Consider the following 25,614-nt stretch of genomic DNA (forward strand, 5'->3'; position numbering starts at 1 on the left):
TGAGTGAGAGAGGAGAGGATATGTAGAACTCAATGATCAGAAATAACCAAAAACAGATTGGTACAGTTACTACTGGATCTTGCTGGAGTCAGGAAAGAATAATATTTGAGACAACAAAGGCAAAAAGATGGTATCCATCTACAGAGATCTTTTTGTAAGAATGCTGTCCGCCCCCCCTCCCCCCACCGTGCTTTGTGCTATAACTTTCATCCCAGGATTTCAAGGGAGATGGTAGTGTTTATTTATCTTTATTTCTAAATAGCAGTTCGTTGGGTGCTGTACTTTACACACCTATCGTCTCACCAGTAGAAAACGAAAGGCACATAGGTAAGGTTACCTAGGGACACATTTGAAAGCACAGCAGCTGCATCTGAAGTGAAGTTTCTGCTTCGTTCTGAGGGTATCCCTGATGGAAAAATGGAAAATGTGGGAGCCAGATGAATCATGAAAAAGTCATAGGTGACAGACATGTATAATAAGGAGATTCCCACAATTAATATCACTGACTGGAAACATAGGGGCTATCTACATAAGCCTACATGGACTCATGTGGAAATGAACACTAACCACAATATCACTTTCTCATTCTTTCTTGACAGGTTATTACTTCAATTGGATGAGACAGAAAAAGCCTTTAATCAGTTTTGGTCCGAGCATCACTTGAAGCTTAATCAATGCCTACAACTACAACACTTTGAGCACAATTTTCGTGAGGTGTTATTTTCTTGTGTAATAGAACTTCCTTTCATGGTTCAGTGACTTTTGGTTCTCTCTTCCCCCTTGGACTATGGATATTGGGTGTCCCCACTAACCCAGCCTGCTCCTTATATTCTTGCTTCCTCATTGATCATTCTCTTCTTCCTTTTTCAGGGGGGTAGCAATGTTCTAGAATCCCATTTTCCTGTTGACATACATGACATTTTGTGTATGGTTTATCTTCCTTTTTAAAAATGTTTATTTATTTATTTATTTATTTATTTATTTATTGAACACAAGCAAGCAGGGGGAGGGGCTGAGAGAAGGGAGGAGGGGCAGAGAGAGGAAGAGAGAATCCCAAAAAGGCTCTGCACTGTCAGCATGGAGCCCAATGAGGAGCTCAAATCCACAAATCATGAGATTATGACTTGAGCCGAAACCAAGAGTCAGACATTTAACTAACTGAGTCACCCAGGCACCCCGAGGTTTATCTTTCTTTTTGATTGATAATCTGTAAAGGTGGTTTTACTATTTCATCTACATGTATCTCAACACCAAACTCCCTTTTCCACCCCTGCCCCAAGCTTAATCTAAAAGTTAATGAACTTAAAAAAAAATGTATATGTAGATACATAAAAGTCCTGAATCCTGTTTGGATTTTCAAGTTTTCTTAGAGTATACAAACCTATACCTCCAGAGAGGTGCTCATGGCTTATTTCTGGATGTTCTAATGTGTCTTATAGGTAAAGCGTGCCCTGGACAATTTGTTGGCAGAGCAAGCAGAGTTTACAGACATCGGAGACAGTGTGATACGTGTGGAGCAACTTCTTAAGGAACACAAAAAACTGGAAGGAAAAGGCCAGGTTTGTTTTTTGCTGTTTTTATGGACTGGGAAGGAAATTGCTGGGGACAGTGAAAGATCATGTCCACTCATGATTGTTGGAAGGTTGCTGAAGGACACAGGAATGCCCAAATCCTACCTTTCCAGTCACCACACTGCCAGGTAGGGGGAGGGTTCCAGTAGACTTGCCTGCTGGTACAGAAGCAACGGGAGGAAAGGTCATAGTGGGCACATTATCTACTGGCAGGATGTAGGGGTGGGAGTTGGTGGTAAGGAGGGGAAACTTGAAAAGGGGAGACCAGAAAAAAAAAACCCAACTAGTTTTATAACAAGCAGAATGGTGAGAAGGAGGAAATTGCTCCACATCAGTTCTGCTGCTACACAGAGCTGGCAAAGCTTTCTCCTTTCAAATGCCCCAAAAGTTGTCAATATCAAACTTGTAAAAGAATACGTGTTTCACAATTCTCATACCAGCATTAGACAGTTTCCCAGATCTGCACACAAGTCAGCAGGTAGGAATGATTCTATTTCAAGTCCCTACAAATTTGGGTTATTACAAATTAAGAAAGCCGAGTCCTCTCTTTCCAGAGAAGTTCTTTTCTGCTATTCTTAAATTAGATTCTCTATATTTTTGTCTCTTGGGGACTATGTCCTTGATGATCAGCACTTCCTTTCTGAGCTAATCTATATGCATGTTTTCCAGATGGTAATTTTGTAATATTAGAGATTTGCTTCAAAAAGTGTGGTCCTCTGGCCAGTGCATAGATGTCACCTCAGTGAGAACTTGTTAGAAATATGGAATATCAGGCACGCCCCCCCAGCTCAGAATCAGAATCTGCATTTTAATAAGATTCCTAAGTGATTGACATGCACATTATAGTTAGAGACATACCCCTCCTGCCAAAGGAGAAGTAACAAATACAAACCAGGTTCACTCTGACCCTAAGAGCTATCAGTTGTGGATTCTGAGCTGGGGGTGCTTCTGCACATGTGTGAATACATGGACCCACCTGTATACCCAGACTCTCACTCAGGAATCTCATCCTTCCCTGTGAGTACTCCTTCTGTTATCAGTGATCATTTGAAGCTAAACATTTTAGTGCTGTAGGCATGAGTGATCAGAAACATTTCTCAAGCAGTGGAAACATTGAATTTTGTGTATGTAATGACTATGTATCTCAGATTCCCCAAGGCAGTCCCAATTTTATGTAATTTCAGTTCTTTTCAAGAGAACTCATTATTTTACTATGTATTTTCACTTATATACATTCATGTATTAGGGGAAAAAAAGCCTCACCAAGCTCAGTCCTTATATTTTGGGTTTGAAAAATATGGTCATAGCATATATATGAATGAAAGTAGCTATTGACCTGAAGGAGTTAATTCATTACCAGGTATTCCTTATCCTAGGTTCCATGGATATGGTGGCAAACCAGGCAGTTAAGACCCTGCTCTCACTGAATTTACATTCTCTCTGGAGAGAGAGAGAGAGAGAGAGAGAGAGAGAGAAGTAAAAAGTAATCAAATAAATACTAATGTCAGATAATGACAAATGGTATGAAGAAAATAACAGGATATAAGTGACTGGGGGTGCTACTTTAGCCCAGGTAGTCAGGAAAGGTCTCTCTGAGAAAGTGTCCTTTGAACTGAGCTCTGGATAGCCTTGCAAAGATTTGGGGAATAGCATACAAGGCAGAGAAGTCTCAAGTATGAAGCTTTTGAGGCAAGAATGAGGCTGATGAGTTCAAGGAATGTGTCTGGAACTTAGTGAGCCATAAAGGAACAAGGTGAGAGTGATGATGATGAGGATTGGGTTTTATTTCAGTGGAATCCATTGGAGGATAGTCTGGGTTGGGCTTTAAATCACTGCTGGGTTGGCTGGATCTGCATGACTGCAACCACTTTCTCTCTTCTGCCTACCTCCTTGGACTTGCAATCTTTGGTACATACTTTAGAGGCCGCTGATTAGAGCTAGGGGAGAAACCTATGGTCATGGGACACAGGAATGCTCTGTGAACCCATGATTCATCTTTCATGGGCAAAGTACCTGAACCAGGTAGACTAACCCACTGCAGATGACCTGCAGAGCCCAGGCACATTCATTTTACCCATGCTGTGCCTTACTTATCCAGATTTTAACTTATTTTCCAAGGGATACAGTAGACCTATTTCTCTGCCTTTAGATGAACCAAAAAAGCTATCCTATCATAACCAGGACCTTTTTAACTGTCTTCCCTCAGACTTCTAAGAGGCAGTGTTTCTTCAGATGATAAAGGCTTGGGTAGCCTTTCCATTTGTCCTGCAAAGTGTTAAAGGAACAAGGTGATGTCTGGCTAGTCTACCAAAACCTGCTTGGGTTTATCCTTCACTCAGTACTCAGGGGTCACCTTCCCTCCTGGCATAGCCACTCACTAATATCTGGGTTGTTGCCAACTTCCTTATTCTGTACAGTGATATCATCCTCATGGGTAACCTCTGAGCCAACTCACTGACCAGACTCCTGCCACGTGCTTACTGAACCCATTCTTTTACCTTTGTCTGGTTTGACAGTTTGGCAATCTTTTGAGTGCTAGTTTATAATTCTGAGAAACAGTGGTGGTTTCAGCCCCTACTCTTACTTCTTTAAAAGTAGAATTTACTCTAGGGTTTTGGCTGTAAGGCATGTTGGGGCACTTGGTGATGGGTCATCAGGGAGCAGACAAGGACAGGACAGGGGAACCAACCTGATTTCAGCCTTGACCTCTCCCCACACATCCAGGGGCCAGCAGTTACAGTACGTGTTCAAGAAGGCTTGGAACCCAGATCAGTAACCTTCTAGGGATATAAATCTAGCTGGAGGGGCATGGCTTTTTTTTTTTAATGGAAATTTTCAAACACACACAAAAGTAGATCAACTAGTACAATGAACTCCCATGTGTACGCTCAGTTTGAACAGCCATTAACTTTCTGCCTTTCTTGTTTCATCTGGCCCACTTCTCCATATGTATATTCCATTCCTAGGCCATTATCTGTGGGTTCATTCTGGGTTCCTTGACACAGAGCATCACCCTTTCTCGTCATTTTCTTTCACAGTAGACACTTTCATCTGTCATAGCAGTAGAATATGGGGAAAAATAAGCTGTTATTACAATAAGGGTTTCTGAATTATATGCTGCAACTTGACCATCTAGCATTCTGGAATTCTTGGCATCTCAAAGATGACAGGCTGGCTTGTGTTCAGAACACCAGATTTCAGCCATTTCTTTCTCATTATTTCTTTTACTTTGGTGGGTTTTCACCGGATTTTCTTCAGCAGAAGGTGTATAGACTAAAAAGCTGCAATTTGTGTGTGGGGGGTGGGTTACAGCAAAGTTCTTTGAAGGCACCTGAAGGATTTAACAGTCATGGCTATGCAGCCATCATTTATAGCACATGCAAGGAGGCCAAGAGGGCTAGGAGGCGACAAGACACAGGCGTTGGAGCCAGACAGGAGTGGATTAAAATCTTTGCTCTAACAACCACCAGTTGTGTGCCCTTAGTCAAGTTTCTTAGTCTTTCCGAACACATCCCCTCATCTTATAAACTGTTAATAATCATTCCTGTTACCTGTGAAGATGAAATGAGGTAGAGATTTCATAAGGATTGAGTGCCTGGAGCATAGTAGATGATCAGAACCTGGAAGCTATTATTATTACCCATTCATTTCAGTACAGTGATCTTCTAGCCATCCAGTGTGGCTCCTGAGCTATATGTATGGATCTTTTCCCAAGACCCATCTGGACCTCCTATTCACACCTCTCTTCCAACATCTCGGTGTTTTAAGAACAGTTCTGAAGGGTGAGATGCTGCATGCCAAGCAAAGGGCAGGCTGTGATCACTACAAAGCACTTGGGAAATTTCCTGTGGCGAAGTTTCCTAGGCCCAGAAAACTTGTGCTATTCTTTTTTTTTTTTAATTTTTAAAATGTTTATTTATTTTTGAGAGAGAGAGAGAGAGAGAGGGAGAGAGGCAGAGTGTGAGCAGGGAAGGGGCAGAGAGAGACAGACACAGAATCTGAAGCAGGTTCCAGGCTCTGAGCCATCAGCACAGAGCCCAGTGTGGGGCTGGAACTCACAAGTGAGGAGATCATGACCTGAGCCGAAGTCTGAGTCTTAACTGACTTAGCTACCCAGGCACCCCAAATTTGTGCTATTCATAATAAATTTGGCAGCTGGACTTTTAAAAAAAGGCAACAGACTTCCTTGCGAAGTTTTCACGTTTCTATATTTGACTAGAATCAGACAGGTTGATAAACCCAATGAAAATCAGAATTTGATCAGCCAAATGAGGTCTCTAAGCCTAGGCAGAACAAATGCAGCCATTTTTCTGTGTGTGTGTTGGTCAGAACTAGATTCTGGAGCCAGACTGCCTGAGTTTGAAACCTGTCTCTTCTCTTTCCTACCTGGGTCACTTTGGACCATTTGTGCCTCTACTTCCCTTTTGTTAAACAGGGCCTATGTCAAAGGGTCTGTGGTAAGGAGTAAAAGAAACAGTCAACTTAAGCATTCAGAATAGTGCCTGGCCTATAGTAAGGTCTCCATGAATATTAGCTATTTTCATTAACATCACAGAGGTAGTGGGGCAAACTGTGCTACGGAATGTTTCCTATGTTCAACCTGCAGTGGCTGAGCGGTTCTAGTAAGAGTGTCTCATTCATTCTTCATTCATTTTGCAAATATTTGTTGATCTTCTACTACTATATACCAAGTGCTGTTCTAAGTTATGAGGACACTACAGTGAGCAAAACAGTTAAAAAATCACTGCCTGAGGAGTTAGCACTCTGACCTTTTCTATGCAGTGGTGACCATCTGGCCTTTGCTGGGCAGACCAAATGCACTGGGTATTTAAACCTGAGTTCTTTTAAATAGCTACTGCTTGATTTGTGTCACTTTATTCCCATATCATTACTCAGTTTTGTTTTGTACAACAATCATTTATTCCTAAGTACCTAATATGTTCCCCATGGCACGTTTTAGACTAAATAAGAGCTGGTTCATGCTCACAAGGGTCTGTGGCATTAGCCCAGGCAATAGATCAGTGATCACAATATAGTGAAGTATGTGCTCTGATCAAGAAAGGCACAGAGTGTTATGGGAGCACAGAGGAGAGGCATCAAAATTAAATGGTGGGGTTAGAGAAAGCCTCATGGAGAAGGTGAACTCTGATGGGTGATGTACAGTTAGCTCCAGAGGAGTGTAGGTGTATCAGGAGGTGAGTTGGGGGGGGGGGGGGTGCGGGGTAGTGGTGAGAGAAGGATGGGGCTTTCTAGGCAGAGGGAGCAAGCAGAGAAGGCATGGAGGCCCAAAGCTGCCTGAATATTTGGAGAACTATGAACAGGTCATTAGTTGGGTTACAGTTGGGTGTGAGGAGATGGAGGAGGGAGAGGCACAGGCATGACCAGGTAATGAAAGGCCCTCTGCATTGCTCAGAAGTTTGAACTTTTCTCATGAAGACTGTGGGGATCCAGGGAAGGTTTTGAGGTGTGGCAGTGATGTAGACATGATGAGACGCTATAATGGAGTTGCTGTTTCATCAGAATTATGGAGCATGATTTGAAGGAGAGCCTGAAGGAAAGCAAAGAGACCAGCTGTCCTGGTCAGAAAGCAAGAAGGCAAGAACAGACAGTTCTTGCCCTGGAGAAGGGCTCAGAATTCGATGAACTTGTTAAGAAGGATATGGGCTCTGCAGAGTTTGGTGAATGACTGGCCCAGGAAAGGGGCAGTGTTTTTGAGATTGTTGAAACCATAAACCACTGTAAGTTGAGAGAGGGGCAGGGTCATCACCTGGAGTCATCATAACTCCTTGTGTTACTATAAAAAGTTAAACTAGGGCAAATGCATCTTACTGGAATGCTTAACGTAGTCACGAGGGTGCACATGGCCTCTCAGCTCCTGGAGACCTTTGGAAGCATGGAAGTCATCTGTGTTGACTCACGGGTCAATGTTTTTTCACACAATTCCAGCCAAGTATATCACTATATCTTCTAGTTCACTGGCTAATAACATTTTATTGATCAAATATTTATGAGGTGCTTCTAAGTGTTTTCATGGAACTTACGTATTGGTAGTGGTGGGTGGAGTATGAGAGAATCATATGTTAAAGTAAACAAAGAAGATACTTTCAGGTAGAGGTCAAGCGCTGTTAAAAAAAAAAATGAAAACAAAGTGAGAGAGAGGGCCTGGGTGGGTGTGTTGCCGGGAGTGACTTAGATACAGTAATCAGGGAAGGTCTTGTGAGGAGGTGAGCCAACCTGGGAGAAGCATCCAAGGGAAGGACCCTGAGACAGGGGCTAGTTTGGTTGCCAGCCTTGTTTAAACCATCCCTCCTACCTGGATTACTACAGGAGACACCAGCTGGCCTCGCTGGTTTGCCTCTTCTCTGCTGTTCTCAACACTACAGCAGGAGCCATCCTTTTAAAAATATGAATGAGATCCTCTTTTCAGAACCCTCCAGTGCTTCCCACATCATAATGAGTAAAAGCTGAAGTGCTCACAGTGGCATCAGGGCCCTCCCCAATCCAGTCTCCCTCTTTCTTCTGATTATGTCTCCTACTCCTTTCCTGTTTGCTTTCTCTGTTCCAGGTGGCCTCCTCCTGCTGCCTGAATATGTCAAACATGTCCCTACCAAGTACAGCATGGGTTGTTCCTCACCTCAGGCCTTGACTTTTCTGTGTCAGGGGTTCCCAGGGCCACACTCAGACTTGAAGATTTGCTAGGAGGACTCATAGGATTCAGCACATAATTGTACTCGTGGTTATGATTTATTACGGTGAAAAGATACCAAGCAAAATCAACATGGGAAAAGTGCATGGGGCAAAGTCTGTTGGGAATCAGATACAAGCTTCCAAGATTCCTTTTCCAGTGGAGTCCCATCAGATGATCCCCCCAGCAAAGGATTGTGACACTATTGTGAAATGTTGTCTATCAGGGAAGCTCATTCGGGACTCAGTGCCCAGTTTTTATTGGGGGCTGGTCACATAGGTATCTTCTGCCTGGCATATACCAGAATTCTCTACTCCCAGAAAGAAAGCAGGGGTTTAGTGTAAAGCATATTGTTTGTACCAATGGCACAGTGAGCCATTTTTATCAGGGGATGGCAGGAACCCTCCTGACATTCCTAGATGGCACCCAAGGCCTAACCTTACAAACAGGCCTTGCAAGGGCAGTGGTCTCTGTCTTGCTATGCTAACGCTTTGGCACCACTTGGATAGCACCTTCTCAGTGAGTCCTTCTCTTACCATCCTACTTAAAATAACTCCTTACCAGCACTCCCTGCCCTTCTCTCCCGATTTGATCTTTCTCTATAGCACTCATCACCAATTAAGATATTATATAATCTACATACCTAATTGTTTATTGCCTGTGTGTTCTATTAACATGTAAGCTTCATGAGGGCAGGGATTTTAGCTGCTTTACCACCAAACCCCTAACATGACAGTGTTTGGCATTTGGAGGTCCTCAGTAATATGTGATGAATGAATTAAAAACAAAAACATGGCACATGTGGTTAGAACAAAGCAAGCCATGCAGGGAGAGGTAGGAGGCGTGGTTTCTGGTCAGATGAATTCAGAGCAGAGTGGGATCCTGTGAGTCCCATGAAGGGGTTTAGATAAACATATTTCTTAAAGTTTCATGATCCCTCAGAGTTGTCCAAACCAGATCTTTACCAGTTTTCCAAATTCAGCTAACTCTACTCTCTCCTCATGTCACATGTCTGATCCTTTTACTTTTCCATTTAGTTTAAAGGAGAATTCAGAGTCTCCGGTTCTGGTCAGTATAACACTTCATGCTCTTCTGCCAAGAACTTATCACAGTTGTAATAATTGAATTACGGGTATAATTTATTTAATAATCCGAGTTCTCCATTAGACTGAAAATCATGGCTTGTTACCACTAGAGTCTCAGTGCCTCACCCAGAACTCAACAAACATTTGAATGAATGGCTTGCTCTTCTTCAAGGTGCAGGTGACCCTGGACTAGGCTAGACTTCCTGGAGACTTCAAACTGCCACAGAGCTTTCCCAGGTTCCCCAGCTCCGACTCTCAGCTTAAGACCTGAATCAACATCTCCCTAAGTTGTTCCTGGTTTGGAGCACACGGTAGGCAAATATCAGCCTCACCATGACCTGGCTTCTGATGCTTGGTTTTGGACGTTCACTTCACAGGAGCCCTTGGAAAAGGCCCAGCTGCTTGCAGTAATTGGGGACCAGCTCATCCAAAGCCACCACTATGCAGCAGACTCCATCAGACCCAGGTGTGTAGAGCTCAGGCACCTCTGCGATGACTTCATCAATGAAAACAAGAAAAAATATGACATTTTAGAAAAGTCCTTGGAGTTGCATAGACAACTGGACAAGGTGAGCACAGCAAAGCCATGACCTGATGTTTGCTAAATTTTCTGCAAAACAGTCTTAATCATACTCATCCTCCCTGCCCCACAATATTGCTGAGAGGATAATGTACTTCTTATGAAATAGTGCTCAAGAGGCATTAAAAGCTGTGAAGATGCTAGGTCATAGAGGCATTGGAGGTAAAAGTGCCCCCACCATCCCACCATATCCCATTAGAATGAACTAACATTCATTTTCCTCTGTGTAGACCTGGACTTAGAGTGTGTTTTGGCCCATGGGACATTTCTTGATTCCCCTTCAGACAGAGAGCCAAGCACTATATTTGCAAGTTGCTTCTCATATATAGGCATCATATTATTAATCCTTTTGGAGAAACTGAAGTACTAATGACCATTATACACTCCTACCTACCATTTATTGAGTACCTACTATGTTCCTGCCAGAAGTATAATTATGTCATCTATTTAATCCTCAAGACAACCTGTGAGGAAAGTATTAATGGCATTATTTTACAGAGGCAGAAACTGATATCCATCATGGGGAAGTCAATGGTTCACAACATTTAATACATGAGAATCAGTTTGCTATAATTGCAGATTCTCTAATGTACCATTCTGAAGACTCAGATTCAATAAGTCTAGGATGATGCCCAGGAATCAGTATTTCCGCCAAGTCCCCAGGTGATTCTGGTGCAGGTGGTACAGGGACAACACTGAGAAACTCTGGGATAAGTGACTGCTTACGACATACCTGGGGTAAAAATAGGGGACTGCAGATTTGAAGTCAGGACTGCCAAATTCCAAACCTGAGTCTCCCTAGATTAGACAGCAACACTGTGTGCAGAGGGCTCACAGGGAATGGGTGGAGCTCTGGTGCCCTTCAGTGGTGATCTCTGAGGCAGGTGCCCGGTCAGCAGGGGCAGTGACTTCTGGAGCCTTCCCTGTCAGCTGTTTGCAGGCAGCATGTGGCTCACGGCCATGAGTCAGCATGCTCCATTCCCATAACTGTTTCTCTCTGATGGCCAGGGGCACTCGCCCAGGCTGTTTATATCATCCCAATGCCAAAGGGATTTTAGTATCAATGAAATACAGCTGTTCCAGAAGCAAGTGGCTCCTAAGGGCCTGGTGCACAGTCTGTCCTGTGTGCTAAACTCTGCAGGATCAGCTGCTGTTTTTCTCACTCCATATCTGCTCTAGAGATAATAGCCTAATGCTGGTGTGTGTGTGTGTGTGTGTGTGTGTGTGTGTGTGTGTGTGTGTGTGTGTGTGTCTGGGAGAGCAAGCATCTGCTGTGACTCTGCAGAAGACCCCAGGTTAATGTTTTCTGCAGATCTAGGTATGTTTTAAGAGAAAGTTTTCACATTATATATTAAAGCATGATTTATATTATTTTGAAAATCCAAAAATGTAGGAAGGAGAAGGAAAAGGAAAAAAGTTTCTTATGGGCATCTACACATGCCATCCCCCTCCTTATCCCTACACATTGGTAATCATTAATTTTTAAATATCTTTATTTTGTTTTGTTATTCTAAAAGTAGTACACATTCAGCATAAGGAATTTAGGGAAAAAACATACAAACTTAAGTTGCCTATAATTTTCCCACTTAGAGATAACTACTCTGGAGTGCTCCCTTTTGTTCTTTTTCCCCCTGTATAGTTATTTTACGTAGCTCTTCAGGTCACATGGTAAATGGAAATGCAGATGTGCTTGCACTGGCAGCCTCTTTATACATAAATATTCTGGCAGCACAAGGGTCCCTGTCTTTCTGTTTAAGTCTTTAAAAAATTAAATTGTTAGAATTCATCACCTATCTGACTTCATCCCAGCATTCTGGAAAAAGTTTGAGTATTGCTGTTGTGAGTTACAAAGCTTTGCATTCTTCGATGCTTCCCTAGGAAAGACAAATACCAGTAAATGCAAATGTGGACAGAGAAAAGTAGTGTTATTGTTAAAAGGGATGTTCCCTTCCCTAGGAAGACTTGTAGAGTCCAGGTCTAATATCTCATTTGTCACCCTATGGTCTTGTAACCAGTTAGGATGCACAATGAATGGCCTAGAATGTAAACCTGAAAAGTCATTGGTTACATTTCTCCACAGTTAAACCAAGCTTAGGAATACCTAACTCTCTCCTTTTGGAGATGTAGCAATTACTGTCTGTGGAAGAGAGAAGAATGTTTATACGATTTTTTTTTACTGACTGGATGACTTTCCTGAGATGTGGACAGATGTAAAATTAGTTTGGGCTTGTCCACCTTATAGTTGCATTGACAGTGGTTAGACCTCTGAAGTTTATGTTGTCCCATGACAATTTCCTGTTGTCTTAGGATCCTTCTAGACCACAGATGAGCTCAGACCTCCTGAGGGTTGTGGTCAGGCTGACTGCATAGGGCACTGTGTTTCTTTTGAAAAGGTCAGCCAATGGTGTGAAGCAGGAATCTACCTTTTGGCTTCCCAAGCTGTAGACAAGTGCCAGTCACGAGAGGGAGTTGACGTTGCCTTGAACGACATTGAGGCATTCCTGGGCACCGCGAAGGAGTACCACTTGCCCAGCCACATGGAGTTTTACAGCCAGTTCGAGTTGATACTCACCCTTGACCTAAAGGTAATGTTTCTGGGTTATTTTAATCTTGTGGTTGGAAAGAAGCACTGGGGGCCTTTTGACTATTGCTTAAGAAAGTCCGGGTAGGATGTACTGAGCAGGTTCACCAATTCCTGTGTTCTGAGGTGGCCTCTTAGACTCTTGGTCTGTGCTTCCTGGCAAATACCCTTCACGGTCTCACCCAAATATCACTCTCAGTCATTCGTTTCTCTACAAATACTCATCAGCATCTCTGATATACCACATACTGTGCTGAGGGCACAGAAATAATACACATGGTTTCATCTCTGATGGAACCTAATAAGAGAGGCTGACATTAATAAATGTCAAACACAAAACATAAGAATGTGTTACAAGTTAAGATAAGTGTTCTGGAGGAGGGATTTGGGATCCTGCTGAGCATGTGATAGAAAAACTTGACCTGGACTGAGAATACTTGAGCCAAGGCCTGGAGAATGTGTAGAGATGATGGTGGAGCCTTTCCAGATTAGAAGTAACAGCATGTGCAGAGGACACAGGCCTGGAGGGAGTCTGTTACAAGTACAGAACCCAAAGGTCAGGGTGGCTGGAGTACAGAGAGCAAAGGAAGGGTGTTTGGGGTGAGATAAGAGAGGGGCAGATGAGGTGGGCTTTGTGGGCCATCTTAAGGAGTTTGGTCTTTATTCTAAGAACAGTGGGAAGCCACTGAAGGATTTAAGCAGGGGAATAACTTGATTGGATTTGCATTTTGAGAGGAGCACTCCTCTGTGAAGTCAGCAGAATTCTGTATGGCACACCTTCCTCTGCGATTCCCACCACCTTGTATGTATCTCTTCAGTAACACCTTCTTTACTTCTTTGAGTCACGGGCCTCTTTTGAGTCATGGAATCTGATTCATATACTTTCAGGACCAGCATACTCAAAGTGATTAAAGAGAGTTTGATATAGGCACTTTTTACAAAGATATGGCAGGATTTAGGGAACCCAATAAGGATGGTGAAGGTCCCTGGGGCTAGCAAGAAAATGGAACCAGACCACCCATAAGCCTAAAGAGCAAAGGGGAACCCAAGAAGCACTGTAGCTGTGACTGTGACAGGCAGCTAGTAAGGGTTGTGGCCTTGGGCAGAGGAATGCAACTATTAATGGAGAAATATATATCCCTACTCTCCTCTCTCCCTCTCTTGGATGTCCAGGTAGTGCTTCCCCTTGGCCAAACCAACTAAAAGCCCATAGGCAAGTGAGCCTATCCAACAGAGTCCATACAGGTCAGCTTCCTGGGACACAAAGCAGGGAAAAGAAGACATAGTAGAGTGACAAATAGGGAATATCCAGCATATGTAACTTTTATAATTAATTTTATGGGATGCCCTAAAGCCCATCCATGAATTCAGGCTAAGAGCCTTTGCTGTAAAATGTTGTATACCACACTACATTCTACTTATTTATTTTAAAAATTAATTAATTTAATTTTAGAGGAAAATTAATTTTCCTCTAAATTTTAGTGGGAGGGAGAGAGACAGCCATCAGGGGAGAGGGGCAAAGGGAGAGAGACAATCTTAAACAGGCTCCATGCTCAGTGTGGAGCCTGATGCTGGGCTCAATCTCATGACACTCGGATCATGAGCTGAGCCGAAATCAAGAGTCAGATCCTCAACTGACTGAGCCACTCAGGCATCTCTATTTATTTATTTTATTTTTCTTTAAGTTTATTTATTTATTTTGAGAGAGAGTGAGAGTGGAGGAGGGGCAGAGAGAGAGGGAGAGAGAGAATCCCAAGTAAGCTCCCCACTTTCAGTGCAGAGCTCCATGTAGGGCTTGAACTCATGAACTGTGAGATTATGACCTGAGCCAAAATCAAGTCGGACATTTAATGGACTGAGCCACTCAGGCTTCCCAGCTACTTATTTATTGTAAATGTCTGTCTTGCTTATTACACTGGGAGCTCCTGAAGGGCAGGAGCCTCATCCACCCCTGCATTCTTGTGCCTAACCTTTGCCTGGTGTCCAATTTATATTTATTGAACAAGTGGGAAGGCAGGTGACAGTGGGCAGATTACAGTGGGGGTAGCTCAGTATGGTGTTGTATGTTAATGATGTTCTTTCCCTTAAACCTCTTGGTGGTAAGCTGTGATCTTGGTAAGGGGTGGGGGATGTGTAGGCAGATACCCTCCCCCAACACAAAGATCCTTCTACTTCCTTGCAGAAGGAACAAAGACAAGGCCCATCTGGTGTAGGTTCTACATTGCAGACCCAGTATTGGTAGCTCCAGGTCAGAGTCCTAAGGCAGATCTGTCTCACCCAGCTCCAACTCCATTAGTTGCTCAAATAGGTGTATCAGGTCCACCAGGGAGATTTGTAGCCACAGCTGCTGTGCTGCCCAACTTCAGTGAACTTTCTGACCATACCACCTACCAGGAAATGAATAAAACTTAATAAACCACCTCTGAGAAATATGCAGAAACATGAAGGAAGGAGAGGATTATAAGATAAATATTTTTCAAAAAATCCTGTAGGTCATATGGATTAAAACATCTCCAAAGTCCATCTTTACTTCTTTTGGTTTGGAATAAAATTTTAGGTTGTAAAATTTAAATATCCTGTTGTGTCAAAGAAAGTTTTGTCCACTGAGAAGTAATGACTTTATTGTCAAAACTGGTACTCTATACATATAAAAATATTCCTAGATATATGTATATGTAGATATGGTACAGACACATGTATCTTTTTACTTTGACAGTTGAGATAGCCTAGAAGCAAAGAGACCCCCCCCCCCCCCACGCCAGTGAGCACACCTAGCACCGAGATCTTGGTTTCTAATACCATTCTTCAGTAAAGGAGACCTAGGCTTCTTAGAGAAATGGCTGATTCTAGGGCTGGGGCAGGAAATACGTAAGGTGATCTTACAGCATCTTGTAGTGCCGGAATGAACTACTAAAAATAAAACAACAAACCATAGTGATGGGATATAGGCAACAACTGAAAAGAACTGATGACAAATGCTAGAACAGTTAGAACAACAAAATTAATAAAGTACTATTGGATTATAGCCCCAAAGAAATTATATATCCATGAATCCATCCTGATATGAATAAATGATGGAATAAATAAATAAATGGGGCAGATGAGACTAATCTCCTATGAAGAATTCCAAATTATTTATGTAGATACTTTGCTCTTGAGGAGGTAGAATATAGTTTTCCAGCCCTTAAATGTGGGCTGTACATAGTGACTTCCTTTCAAAGAGTATAGAACAGAGAAGGAGAAACAAAAGTGAAGTGACTTTACACACAGGACTTCAGCCAGGTGACCAAGGTCAATATCAACAGTGTTGTCAAGTAGATATAATGTACCCTCGATATGATGGATGAACATGGTACTTTACTTCCATGGCCTTACCCCCAAAGCCTGTAACTCCAGTCTAATCATGAGAAAAACATCAGATAAATCCCAGTTGAGAAACATGCTACAAAATATCTGACCAATACTCCTCAAAATAGTCAAAGTCATCAAAAATCAGGAAAAGGTGAGAAATTGACACAGCCAATAGGAGCCTAAAAAGTCATGACAACTACATGTAAGTTGGTATCCTGGATAGGACCCTGGAGGGAACAGTACACTAGGTAAAACTAAGGAAATCTAACTATAAAGTATGGACTTTTATTTAATAATAATTATAATAATTTTAATTATTATTATTGTAATTATAATTTTAATACTGAAAATAACATATCAACAATGTTTTATTAATTGTAAGAAATGTACCATACTAATGCAAACTGTTAATAATAGGGGAAACTGGGTGATCTATATGGGAATTCTCTGTACTATTTTGTAATTTTTTTGTAATTCTAAAACTACTAGAAAAAATAAAATTTATTTCTAAAACACTAGTACTCCATATCTAAACAGTTGAATCTGTTACATTTAAGACATGGTAATCATCATGGTAAGTGGTAAATCATGGTAAATCATGGTAAACTGCTGTTCTGGTAGCAGCCACCTTGTCTGTCTGAGGCTCTTCAAGTGCCTTTCTGCACTATCCTCTTAGTGCTGCTGTTTTGATTTTTCTCCTTCCTTTGCTTTCACTGCCCAGTTTAGGTAATTAAACAATCGCAGTAACAAGTAGCAAAATTCAATTCTTTAAATATTCACTGTGTGGGGCAGGGGGCACCTGGGTGGCTCAGTTGTTTAAGCGTCAGACTCTTGATTTTGGCTCAGATCATGATCTCACAGTTCCTTGAAATGGAACCCAGAGTCAGGCTCTGCACTGACAGCTCTCTCTCTCTCTCTCTCTCTCACAAAATAAACAAATTAACATTTTTTAAAAAAGAACAGAAATTTAAAAAAAATAAATATTCACTGGGAATCCAGTTTGTGCTTTATTCTGGGAATACAATAATGAAAGTCACAATGCCCATAATGAAGGTGCTGGCAGTTTAGTGGAAGACAAACGTGTTTCCGGTAAGTGTGTGTTGGTCCAAGAGCATGTGGAATGGAAGGGATAGTGGGGCACGTAGAGGAGGCAAAGGTCAGCTCAGCCTGAAGAAGAAGAAGACATCATAGGAGAAGATGCCTAAATTTGGACCACATAGGAGTTTTTAAGGGAGAAAAAGCAGAGGGAGGAAGAAGAGTTGCAAAGGCAGAGAGGCTGGAAACAAGAGCATTTGGTAACTGCCGCCCCTGGAGGCGGGAGTGAGGGGTGGGAACTAGTGGAGGTTAGACTGGAGGGAAATCAGGGTCAATTAATGAAGGGCCCAGTGAGGAGTCATGGACCCCTCCATGAGGAGTCTGGACTTTGTCCTGAAGCAGTGGGACGCCCCAGCAGGGCTTTTAAACAGGGAAGTTGTATGGTCAGACTTACATCCTGGAAAGATAATTCTGATTGTGGTATGGAAAATGGATTTGCAAGTAAAAAGAGTTAAGAGGAACGGAGGAGATGCAGTTGTTAATCTTGTACCGGCTCCCCTTCACCTGAGTTTAGGAATTTAGGGTCTCGTCTGACCACCTGACCATTTCCAGGGTTTACCGTGGGATCTTCAGGAAGAGATGCAAAAGGGCAAGGGTGATTCAGGTCCTGTCTAGTCCAAGTGGTGAGCCACTGGGCTCCAGCATGTGGCACTGACCTCACATCAGAGCTGTATACCATACATGAACAACTTGACATTCTTTCAGTCAGATTTCTTGATCTTTGTGCAACAGTTAATGCCTATGTCTCATTTTCCGTTTCCTCAAGCTTATCATTGGGCTGTCTCATCACCATCCCTCCAAAATGCAAACTGACATTGCTATCACCCTGACATAAAGGGATTTGGTTTCTTTTGGGATCTGGACTCATAGCTGTGTTGTCAGAACCTCTAGTCCACTGTACAGCAAGCTTCCTGAGACCAGTCACACGTTCTCTGAAGAGACCTTTTAAACACAAGCCCCACCTTAATTTAGATTGGGGGTCAGCAAACTACTGCCTGTGGGCCAAAGCTGCTTGCCACTTACTTTTAGAAATAAAGTTTCATCAGAGCACAGCCACACTCATTCATTTATGTAGCATATATTATCTATGACAGCTTTTATGGTACAATAGCAGAGGTCAGTAGTTGTAACAGAGACCAGTGTGCAAAGCCTGAAATATTTACTGTTTGGTCCTTTACAGAAAAATTTTGCTGATCCCTAGTCTAGACCAGCACTGTTGAATAGAAATGTAACTCAAGCTCTCTACGTGACTTAAGATTTTCTAGTAGCCACATTTAAAAAACCAAAAAGAAACCAGTGAAATCAACTTTAATAATGTCTTGTTTAACATATGTCCAAAATATTGTTTCAATATGTAGTCAATATCAAAGTTAATAATGAGATATTTTACATTCTTTTTTTCATACTATGTCTTCAAAATCCAGTGTGTATTTTACACTGATAGCACGGCTCAACTCAGACCAGCCACATTTTAGACCCTACAAGGAGTAAGACCGGCACTAGACCTTGGAGTAGACGTCAGCCTTGACAGGACTCTGAGGCCACAGTTGTTCCATAGCTGATGTGCCAGTCCTCCCTCAGGGCTCTTGGCTCTTTCCCTCAGAAGATGGCCCAGCATAAAAAAGACAAATGTAAGGGTGCCTGGGTGGTTCAGTCGGTGAAGCGTCTGATTTTGGCTCAGGTCATGATCTGATCTGAGCCATCAGATCATGAGTTCAAGACCTCATAAGTTCAAGCCCTGCATCAAGCTCTGTGCTGACAGCTCAGAGCCTGGAGCCTGCTTCAGATTCTGTGTCTCCCTCTCTCTCTCTGAGCCTCTTCCTCTCACACCCTATCTCTCTCAAAAATAAATAAGCATTTAAAAAACAAACAAAAAAGACAAATGTACTTTTCCAGTTGCAAAACGTGGCAACCTCCTCCCTGAGTGTGCTGAGTCTGTACTTTCAGAATTAGGCACTCTGGAAGGCTTGTGGTGGTGGAGTTCTTCTAATTCTGGGTCCTTTCTTTGGTGGTTTAAATCATACAGGAGATGGATGTCATGACAAAGACTACCCACTTCCCTTGACCCACCAGAGCTGGAGGGATGTCATACTGGAAGCAAGGCCAGAAGAAACGTATTTTGCAGAATTTAGGCCTTGGTGAAACTCGGAGACCTCCAACTCTTGTTTTTAGTTCTTTTGAACCTCTGTCTTAGAGCATATAGTCAGTTATGGGAATGTCTGTGAGTTTCATCTTTCCCCTGATTTTTTTTTCAGTTTATTTCTTTACTACTTATAGAGAAGGGGTCATACAGAATAAAGTTTAAATGTTTATCCTTGGGTGGTTCCCTTGATCCTGCCTCAGGATGTAGCCAACTCTTTCCTCCAGAACACTTCAACTCTTTTCTCCATCAGGGCTTTTATTCAGGATACACCTCTTATTTTGAAACCCTCCTGTTTAGAAAAGTGGCCTGATGCCCTTCATTCATAGTCTATGGCATCCTCTTCCACTATTTTCATTCTTTTTTCTTAAAATGTTTTATTTATTTTTGAGAAAGTGCAAGTGGGGGAGGGGCAGAGAGAGAGGAGAACAGAGAATCCCAAGCAGGATCTGTGTGGACAGTAGTAAGCCTGATGTGGGGCTCAAACTCAGGAATCATGAGACCATGACGGGAAGCAAAGTTGGAAGCTTAACAGACTAAGCCACCCAGGTGCCCCTATCCTCTTCTACTATTAATGGACATGGCTTAGTGAACATTTATCTACTCAATATATATTTACTGAGCACTACTCTGTGCTGGGCAGTGTTCTAGGCATGGAGATATGGTGGTGAAAAGGATATGATCATTGCCCATAAGGTGAGAGATTCAGACTCTTAGAAGCATAATTCCGGTGCAAGGCAAGTTGTGCAATGATTTGCATATGGATGGAAGGGTCACCTGAAGGAGGTGGGGTTGGAGGAGGAGGGGAAGACAAGAGAAAGGGAATGCTGCATGTCGTCAGACTCAATGCAGAGTGACCTGGTCATGATTTGCTTTTGTTTCTGCAGGCCAAAGCCCAGGAAGTCCTGCAGAAGCTGGGTGATGTGCAGGAAATATTTCACAAGAGGCAAATGAGTCTGATGAAACTGGCAGCCAGACAGACTCGCCCGGTGCAACCCGTGGCCCCTCATCCTGAGTCCTCCCCAAAATGGGTGTCACCGAAAACCAGCCAGCCCTCCACCTTGGGTAGGTTATTTAGAGAGGAAGCTTCGTGCCTTTATGTTTCATCAGTGCTCATGAGGGTTGAGATTGTGATTGCTTAAGATGCATAATGGTTGTTGTTTTGACAAATATTATTTAAAATAAACTACAGATGTGGAAGAGTACAGGCATTGAAGACTTTATAGAGTTAGGTAAAAAAACTGAGTGCCTGGATACAAGGAGACCTCACAGTCTAGAAGAGGAATAATATACATGTGCAAACAACATCAGCATAAAATAGTCTCCATTAAGGACCTTTAAAATGCTTACAAGATTCTATTAGCAATGGAGTGGTAAAGTTTGGAAAGATAAAAACAATAGATAAGTCCTTACACCCATCCTGCATGGTCTTCATTACTATAACTTACTAGTAAGCCTTGAGATCAGGTAGGGTACATCTTCTAACTTTGTTCTTTTTCAAGACTATTTTGGCTGTTTTAGATTCTTTTTATTTCCATATAAATTTTATTTTATTTTTTTTAATGTTTATTTTATTTATTTTGAGAGAGAGAGAGAGAGCAAGCGGGTGGTGGGGGCAAAGAGAGAGGGAGAGAGAGGATCCCAAGCAGTCTCTGCACTGTCAGCACAGAGCCTGATGCAGGGCTCAAACTCACAAAACATGAGATCATGACCTGAGCCGAAATCAAGAGTCTGCCCCTTAGGGGCACCTGGGTGGCTCAGCTGGTCAAGTGTCTGATTTTGGCTCAGGTCATGATCTCACCATTCATGGTTTCGAGCCCCGCATCAGGCTCTGTTCTGACAGCTCAGAGCCTGGAGCCTGCTTCAGATTCTGTGTCTCCCTCTCTCTCTGCCCCTCCCTTGCTCATGCTCTGCCTCTCAAAAATAATGTTTAAAAAAATTTTTTTAAAAGTCTGCTACTTAACGGACTAAGCCCACCCGGGTGCCTCCCATTTAAGTTTTAGAAGCACGTTTCAATTTCTGCTGAGATTATGCTTGAGGTTGCACTCATTTTAGAGATCAATTTGGGGAGAGCTGTTGTCTTACCAATATTGAGTCTTCCAATTCATAAATGTTGTTAACTTTCCATTTATGTAGGTCTTCTTTAATTTCTCTTGGCAGTATAGTATTTTTTTGTTTTTGTTTTTGTTTTTGGTGTGCTTTTTTAAAAGTTTTTATTTAGGGGCGCCTGGGTGGCTTGGTCGGTTAAGCGTCCGACTTCGGCTCAGGTCATGATCTCACGGTCTGTGGGTTCGAGCCCCGCGTCGGGCTCTGTGCTGACAGCTCAGAGCCTGGAGCCTGTTTCGGATTCTGTGTCTCCCTCTCTCTCTGCCCCTCCCCTGTTCATGCTCTGTCTCTCTCTGTCTTGAAAAATAAATAAACGTTTAAAAAAAAAAGTTTTTATTTAAATTCCAATTAGTTAACATAAAGCATGATATTAGTTTCAGGTGTACAATATAGTGATTCAACACCTCCATGTAACACTCGGTGCTCATCACAAGTGCACACCTTAATCCCCATCACGTATTTAACCCCCACGTCTCCACCTTCTCTCCTCTGATGACCATCAGTTAGTTCTCTATGGTTAAGAGTCTGTTTCTTGGTTTGCCTCCCTCTGTCTTTTTTTCTTCTCCCTTTGCTTATTTATTTTGTTTCTTAAATTGCACATCTGAGTGAGATCATATGGTATTTGGCAGTATAGTAGTTTTGAGTATAGAGGTCTTAGCCATTTCATGTTTTTTTTTAAGTGTATAGTAAATGGAACTTACCATATATAACTATCAATAAGAATATATTTCTGCATAAAATACAATCAGGTCATCTGTGAATTGGGACATTCTGCCTCTTCTGTTTCAAACTTCATGCTTTTTTCCTTTGCCTTATTATAATGGCTAAGACCTCCAGTACAATGTTAAATAGAAGGGGTGAGAGCAGACAACCTTGTCTTTTCCCAGTATTAGGGGAAATAATTCATTTTTAACCTTAAAGTGTGATGGTAACAGTAAGTTTTTCACAGATGCCTTTTACCAAATAGAGGAAGTTCCCTTCTCTCCCTCATTTGATAAGAATTTTCATCATGAATGATTGTTGACTTTTTCAGATGGTCTTTTTGGTGCATATATTGAAGTAATCATATAGTTTTTCTCCTTTATTTGTTAATGTGGTGGATTGCAATGATTTGTTTTCAAATATTAAAACAATTGTACATTCCTAGGATAAACTGCTCTTGGATATGATATGTATATCATTCTTTACTTCATGTATTTTGAAACTGTTATTAAGCACTTACATGTTCATAATTGTTATGTCTTCCAGATATACTGGCCCTTTTATAATTAGGAAATATCTCTCCTTCCTTCCTTTAGTAATACTCCTTGTCTTGAAGTCTATTTTGTCTGATACTAATATAGCATTCCAGTTTTCTTGTGCTTAGTGTTTGCATGATATATTTTTTCCTTTCTTCTGTTTCCTTGTTTTTAAAGTATATCTCTTATAGGCAGCATATAATTGGGTCTTGGCTTAAAATTTTTTTTAGTTTATTTATTTTTGAGAGAGAGAGAGAGAGAGAGAGAGAGCATGAGCAGGAGAGGGGCAGAGAGAGAGGGAGATACAGAATCCGAAGCAGGCTCCAGGCTCTGAGCTGTCAGCACAGAGCCAGATGTAGGACTGGAACTCCTGGACTGCAAGATCATGACCTGAGCCTAAGTCAGATGCTTAACTAACTGAGCCACCCAGACACCTGGGTCTTGACTTTTTAGTACATTCTGTTAACCTCTGCCTTCTAATTGGAGTATTTAGTCCATTTACATACAATATAATTATTGATATAGTTGGATTTAGAACTATAATTTTATTTGTTGTTTATTGTCTCATTTTTTTTATTCCTCTGTTCCTCCTTTCCTACTTTCTTTTGCGTTAGCAAATATTTTTAGTGTTCTGTTTTAATTCCTTTATTGGCTTTTTAGCATACCTCTTTGCATTGTTTTTCCCAGATATTTTCCTTAGAGATTATTATGTTCATTTATCACAGTCTACTTAGAGCTAATATTATAGCATCTTATGTAAAATATAGGAAATTTGCAACATTATAGCTCCATATGCTTCCTTCCATGCTCTGTGGTATATTCTTCTGTATAGTCTGTTATATTTTATATATATAGTCTTTTACATCTACTCTCTTACTCAGGCATTTCCAGTGTTCTTTTTATTCCTTACTGTAGATCTGAATCATCATTTTGTGTCATTTCTCTCCAAGCTGAAGAACCTATAGCATTTCTTGTTGTGCAGATCTTCTGGCAACAAATCCTTTTTGTTTCTATTTATCTGAAAATTATGGGGTCTTCTGATAATTCTCCATTTAGTATGATTTACAGTCCTCTGTCTCCTGTCACATATTCCACTTTTTAGAAGCAAGTCTTGACAACAGTTTGGTGCATTTATTCTTGAATTTTCTGTGTGCACACACATACACACACACTCATAGACATAAATGCATATGCACACTCGATATACTTTTGCACACATCCTGCTGACACAAACAGACACTCACACACATGGAGTCATCTTTTTGGATAGCTAGAAACAGGACTTGGCTCTCCTTACTTCTCATCTAGGGCTCTTTCCCAAAACTAAATTATGCTCACTTCTATGATTTTTTTCCTCTGTCATTGTTTTAAGGGATATATGTTTGTTATAAGCAAATAAAGTGAGAATGACAGCTTGTTTCTCTTTCTTTTTCAAACATAAGATTTCATAAAAGACAGTGACCCTTCTAGGGTAAACAGACTTTGTCATGTCTGAATGGATATCACTGACCTGGCAACTTGCTCATTCTGCAGAACAATTCTGCACTTTTGTTTTGGATAGTAACCACTGAGTATGGATTCAAGCAAATCACTAATAGGATTTTCAGACACACTTGTCTGATTCCTTAGTAACTGCGTCCGTTACAAGATAAATCATTACATTTCACAGTGTAAGGAATGCGAGGGAGCTGGAATCTTGACTGTGACTCTTGTTAGCCGGGTGCCTTGGTTAGAATATTTAACTTCTCTGAACTTTATAAGGAACATGAAAAAATTCTTTTGTGGCTGTAATAATAGCTAAAATTTACTGTTTACCATGATCTAAACACTTGGCATATATTAACTCATTAAGCCTCATAACAACCCTATACTGTAGGCTTTCTCATTATTTCACATTTTACAGACGAAGATGGTGAGGCACAGAGATTACTCTGATAATATGTGTCTTGGACAAGGAATAGCAAGACTCGAATGCCGGCAGTGTGGCTCCTTGCCCCTGCCTTTAACTTCAGCACTTTACTTACATTGTTAAGGGCAGGTACTCCTCAGCCGTGGGTGTTGCCGAATATAATGTATTATGCGCTTCTAGCATCCAGTTATTATGCCTGCAATCACTCAGCTTACAGGGATCCTGCAGAGAGTGAGGAGCCCAAAGGAGTGTTCATTGTTATGAATTTCCTTCAGGGGTTATATAACCAGGAGCAGCAGTGTACTTCACTACAGATTTCAATAATATCTGTGAAAAATCCATAGAAAGCCCAAGCGGATTCCAGTTGACTCACAGAACCTGGGGTTGGGAGGAACCTCTGGAGGCCACAGTTTACCACAGATAAGTTCACCACAGATAAGAATCAGGGCGATATATTGGGGACATTAGATGGATGGTATTTTGGCCATAGGACCTAGAAGTGCTCAAATTCTGTCCTGGGTTAATCACATGTATCCTGTGAGTTTTCCAGGGGAACTCTCTACACAAGGATGTTGACAGTGACAAGAACTTGAAGTACCACTTATTTATTAGCCTTGTAGCCATCATCCCCAGTGCAGCCTTCTGGCAAAGCTGGGTGAGAAAGCCTCAAGGTCTAACCAGGGCTCCTCCTCCACAAGTCCCATTCTTACTGCCAAATGGCCTTGGAGCCTGAAGAAAGGATGTCTCCCAGGTGTCCAAGAGCTCTGTGGAAAGGAGGGGAGGGTGACGGAGTGACAGAGAGAAGAGAACAAGAGCAAGATAGCCCAGTTCTGTCCTGACTGAGCTAAGCAATTTTTCCCATGGTTGTCTCATCCACTAACAAATGCAGTTCCATCAGTTCTGGAATCCAACTGGTAGATTAGCAACAATTTCTGGCTGGGCAGGCATAGACATCCACTTATATAATCATAGTATGATTATGTGAGTGTGGGTGTGGGGTGTGTGTGTGTGGGTATGTATGTGGAGAGTGAGAGAGAAGGAGAAAACATTTTAAAGAAGACTATAAGGAAATATACCAAGTGGTTGTATTTAAGTGGTAAGATTTCAGTATTTTTCAAAAATTGTCGATGATAAGCACAAATTAACTACCTCTATAATGAAAAAATATATATCCAATGAATGTGGTATTTGGAATTGAATCTGGTCTTTTAATCCAAAACAACATCAACTGCAATATTATACAGTACAAAGATAAATGCTAAAGCAGCAGTGC

The 25,614-nt window shown here is 41.7% G+C and overlaps 1 protein-coding gene across 2 annotated transcripts in view; it reads left to right on the forward strand.

Annotated features, from left to right (window-relative positions):
• The window catches only part of MCF2L2 (MCF.2 cell line derived transforming sequence-like 2), a 265,561-nt gene that overhangs the window by 121,141 nt on the left and 118,806 nt on the right, over positions 1-25,614 (forward strand). For both annotated transcript variants that reach the window (XM_078453181.2, XM_078453182.2), the window contains exons 9-13: positions 600-714; positions 1,440-1,559; positions 9,719-9,910; positions 12,315-12,506; positions 19,976-20,153. In XM_078453181.2, coding sequence (XP_078309307.2) covers positions 600-714; positions 1,440-1,559; positions 9,719-9,910; positions 12,315-12,506; positions 19,976-20,153 — 797 coding nt within the window. The remainder of the gene's footprint in view (positions 1-599; positions 715-1,439; positions 1,560-9,718; positions 9,911-12,314; positions 12,507-19,975; positions 20,154-25,614) is intronic.

Source organism: Panthera onca, chromosome C2 (genome assembly GCF_046562875.1).
Source record: "Panthera onca isolate mPanOnc1 chromosome C2, mPanOnc1 haplotype 2, whole genome shotgun sequence".
Lineage (NCBI taxonomy): Eukaryota > Metazoa > Chordata > Mammalia > Carnivora > Felidae > Panthera > Panthera onca.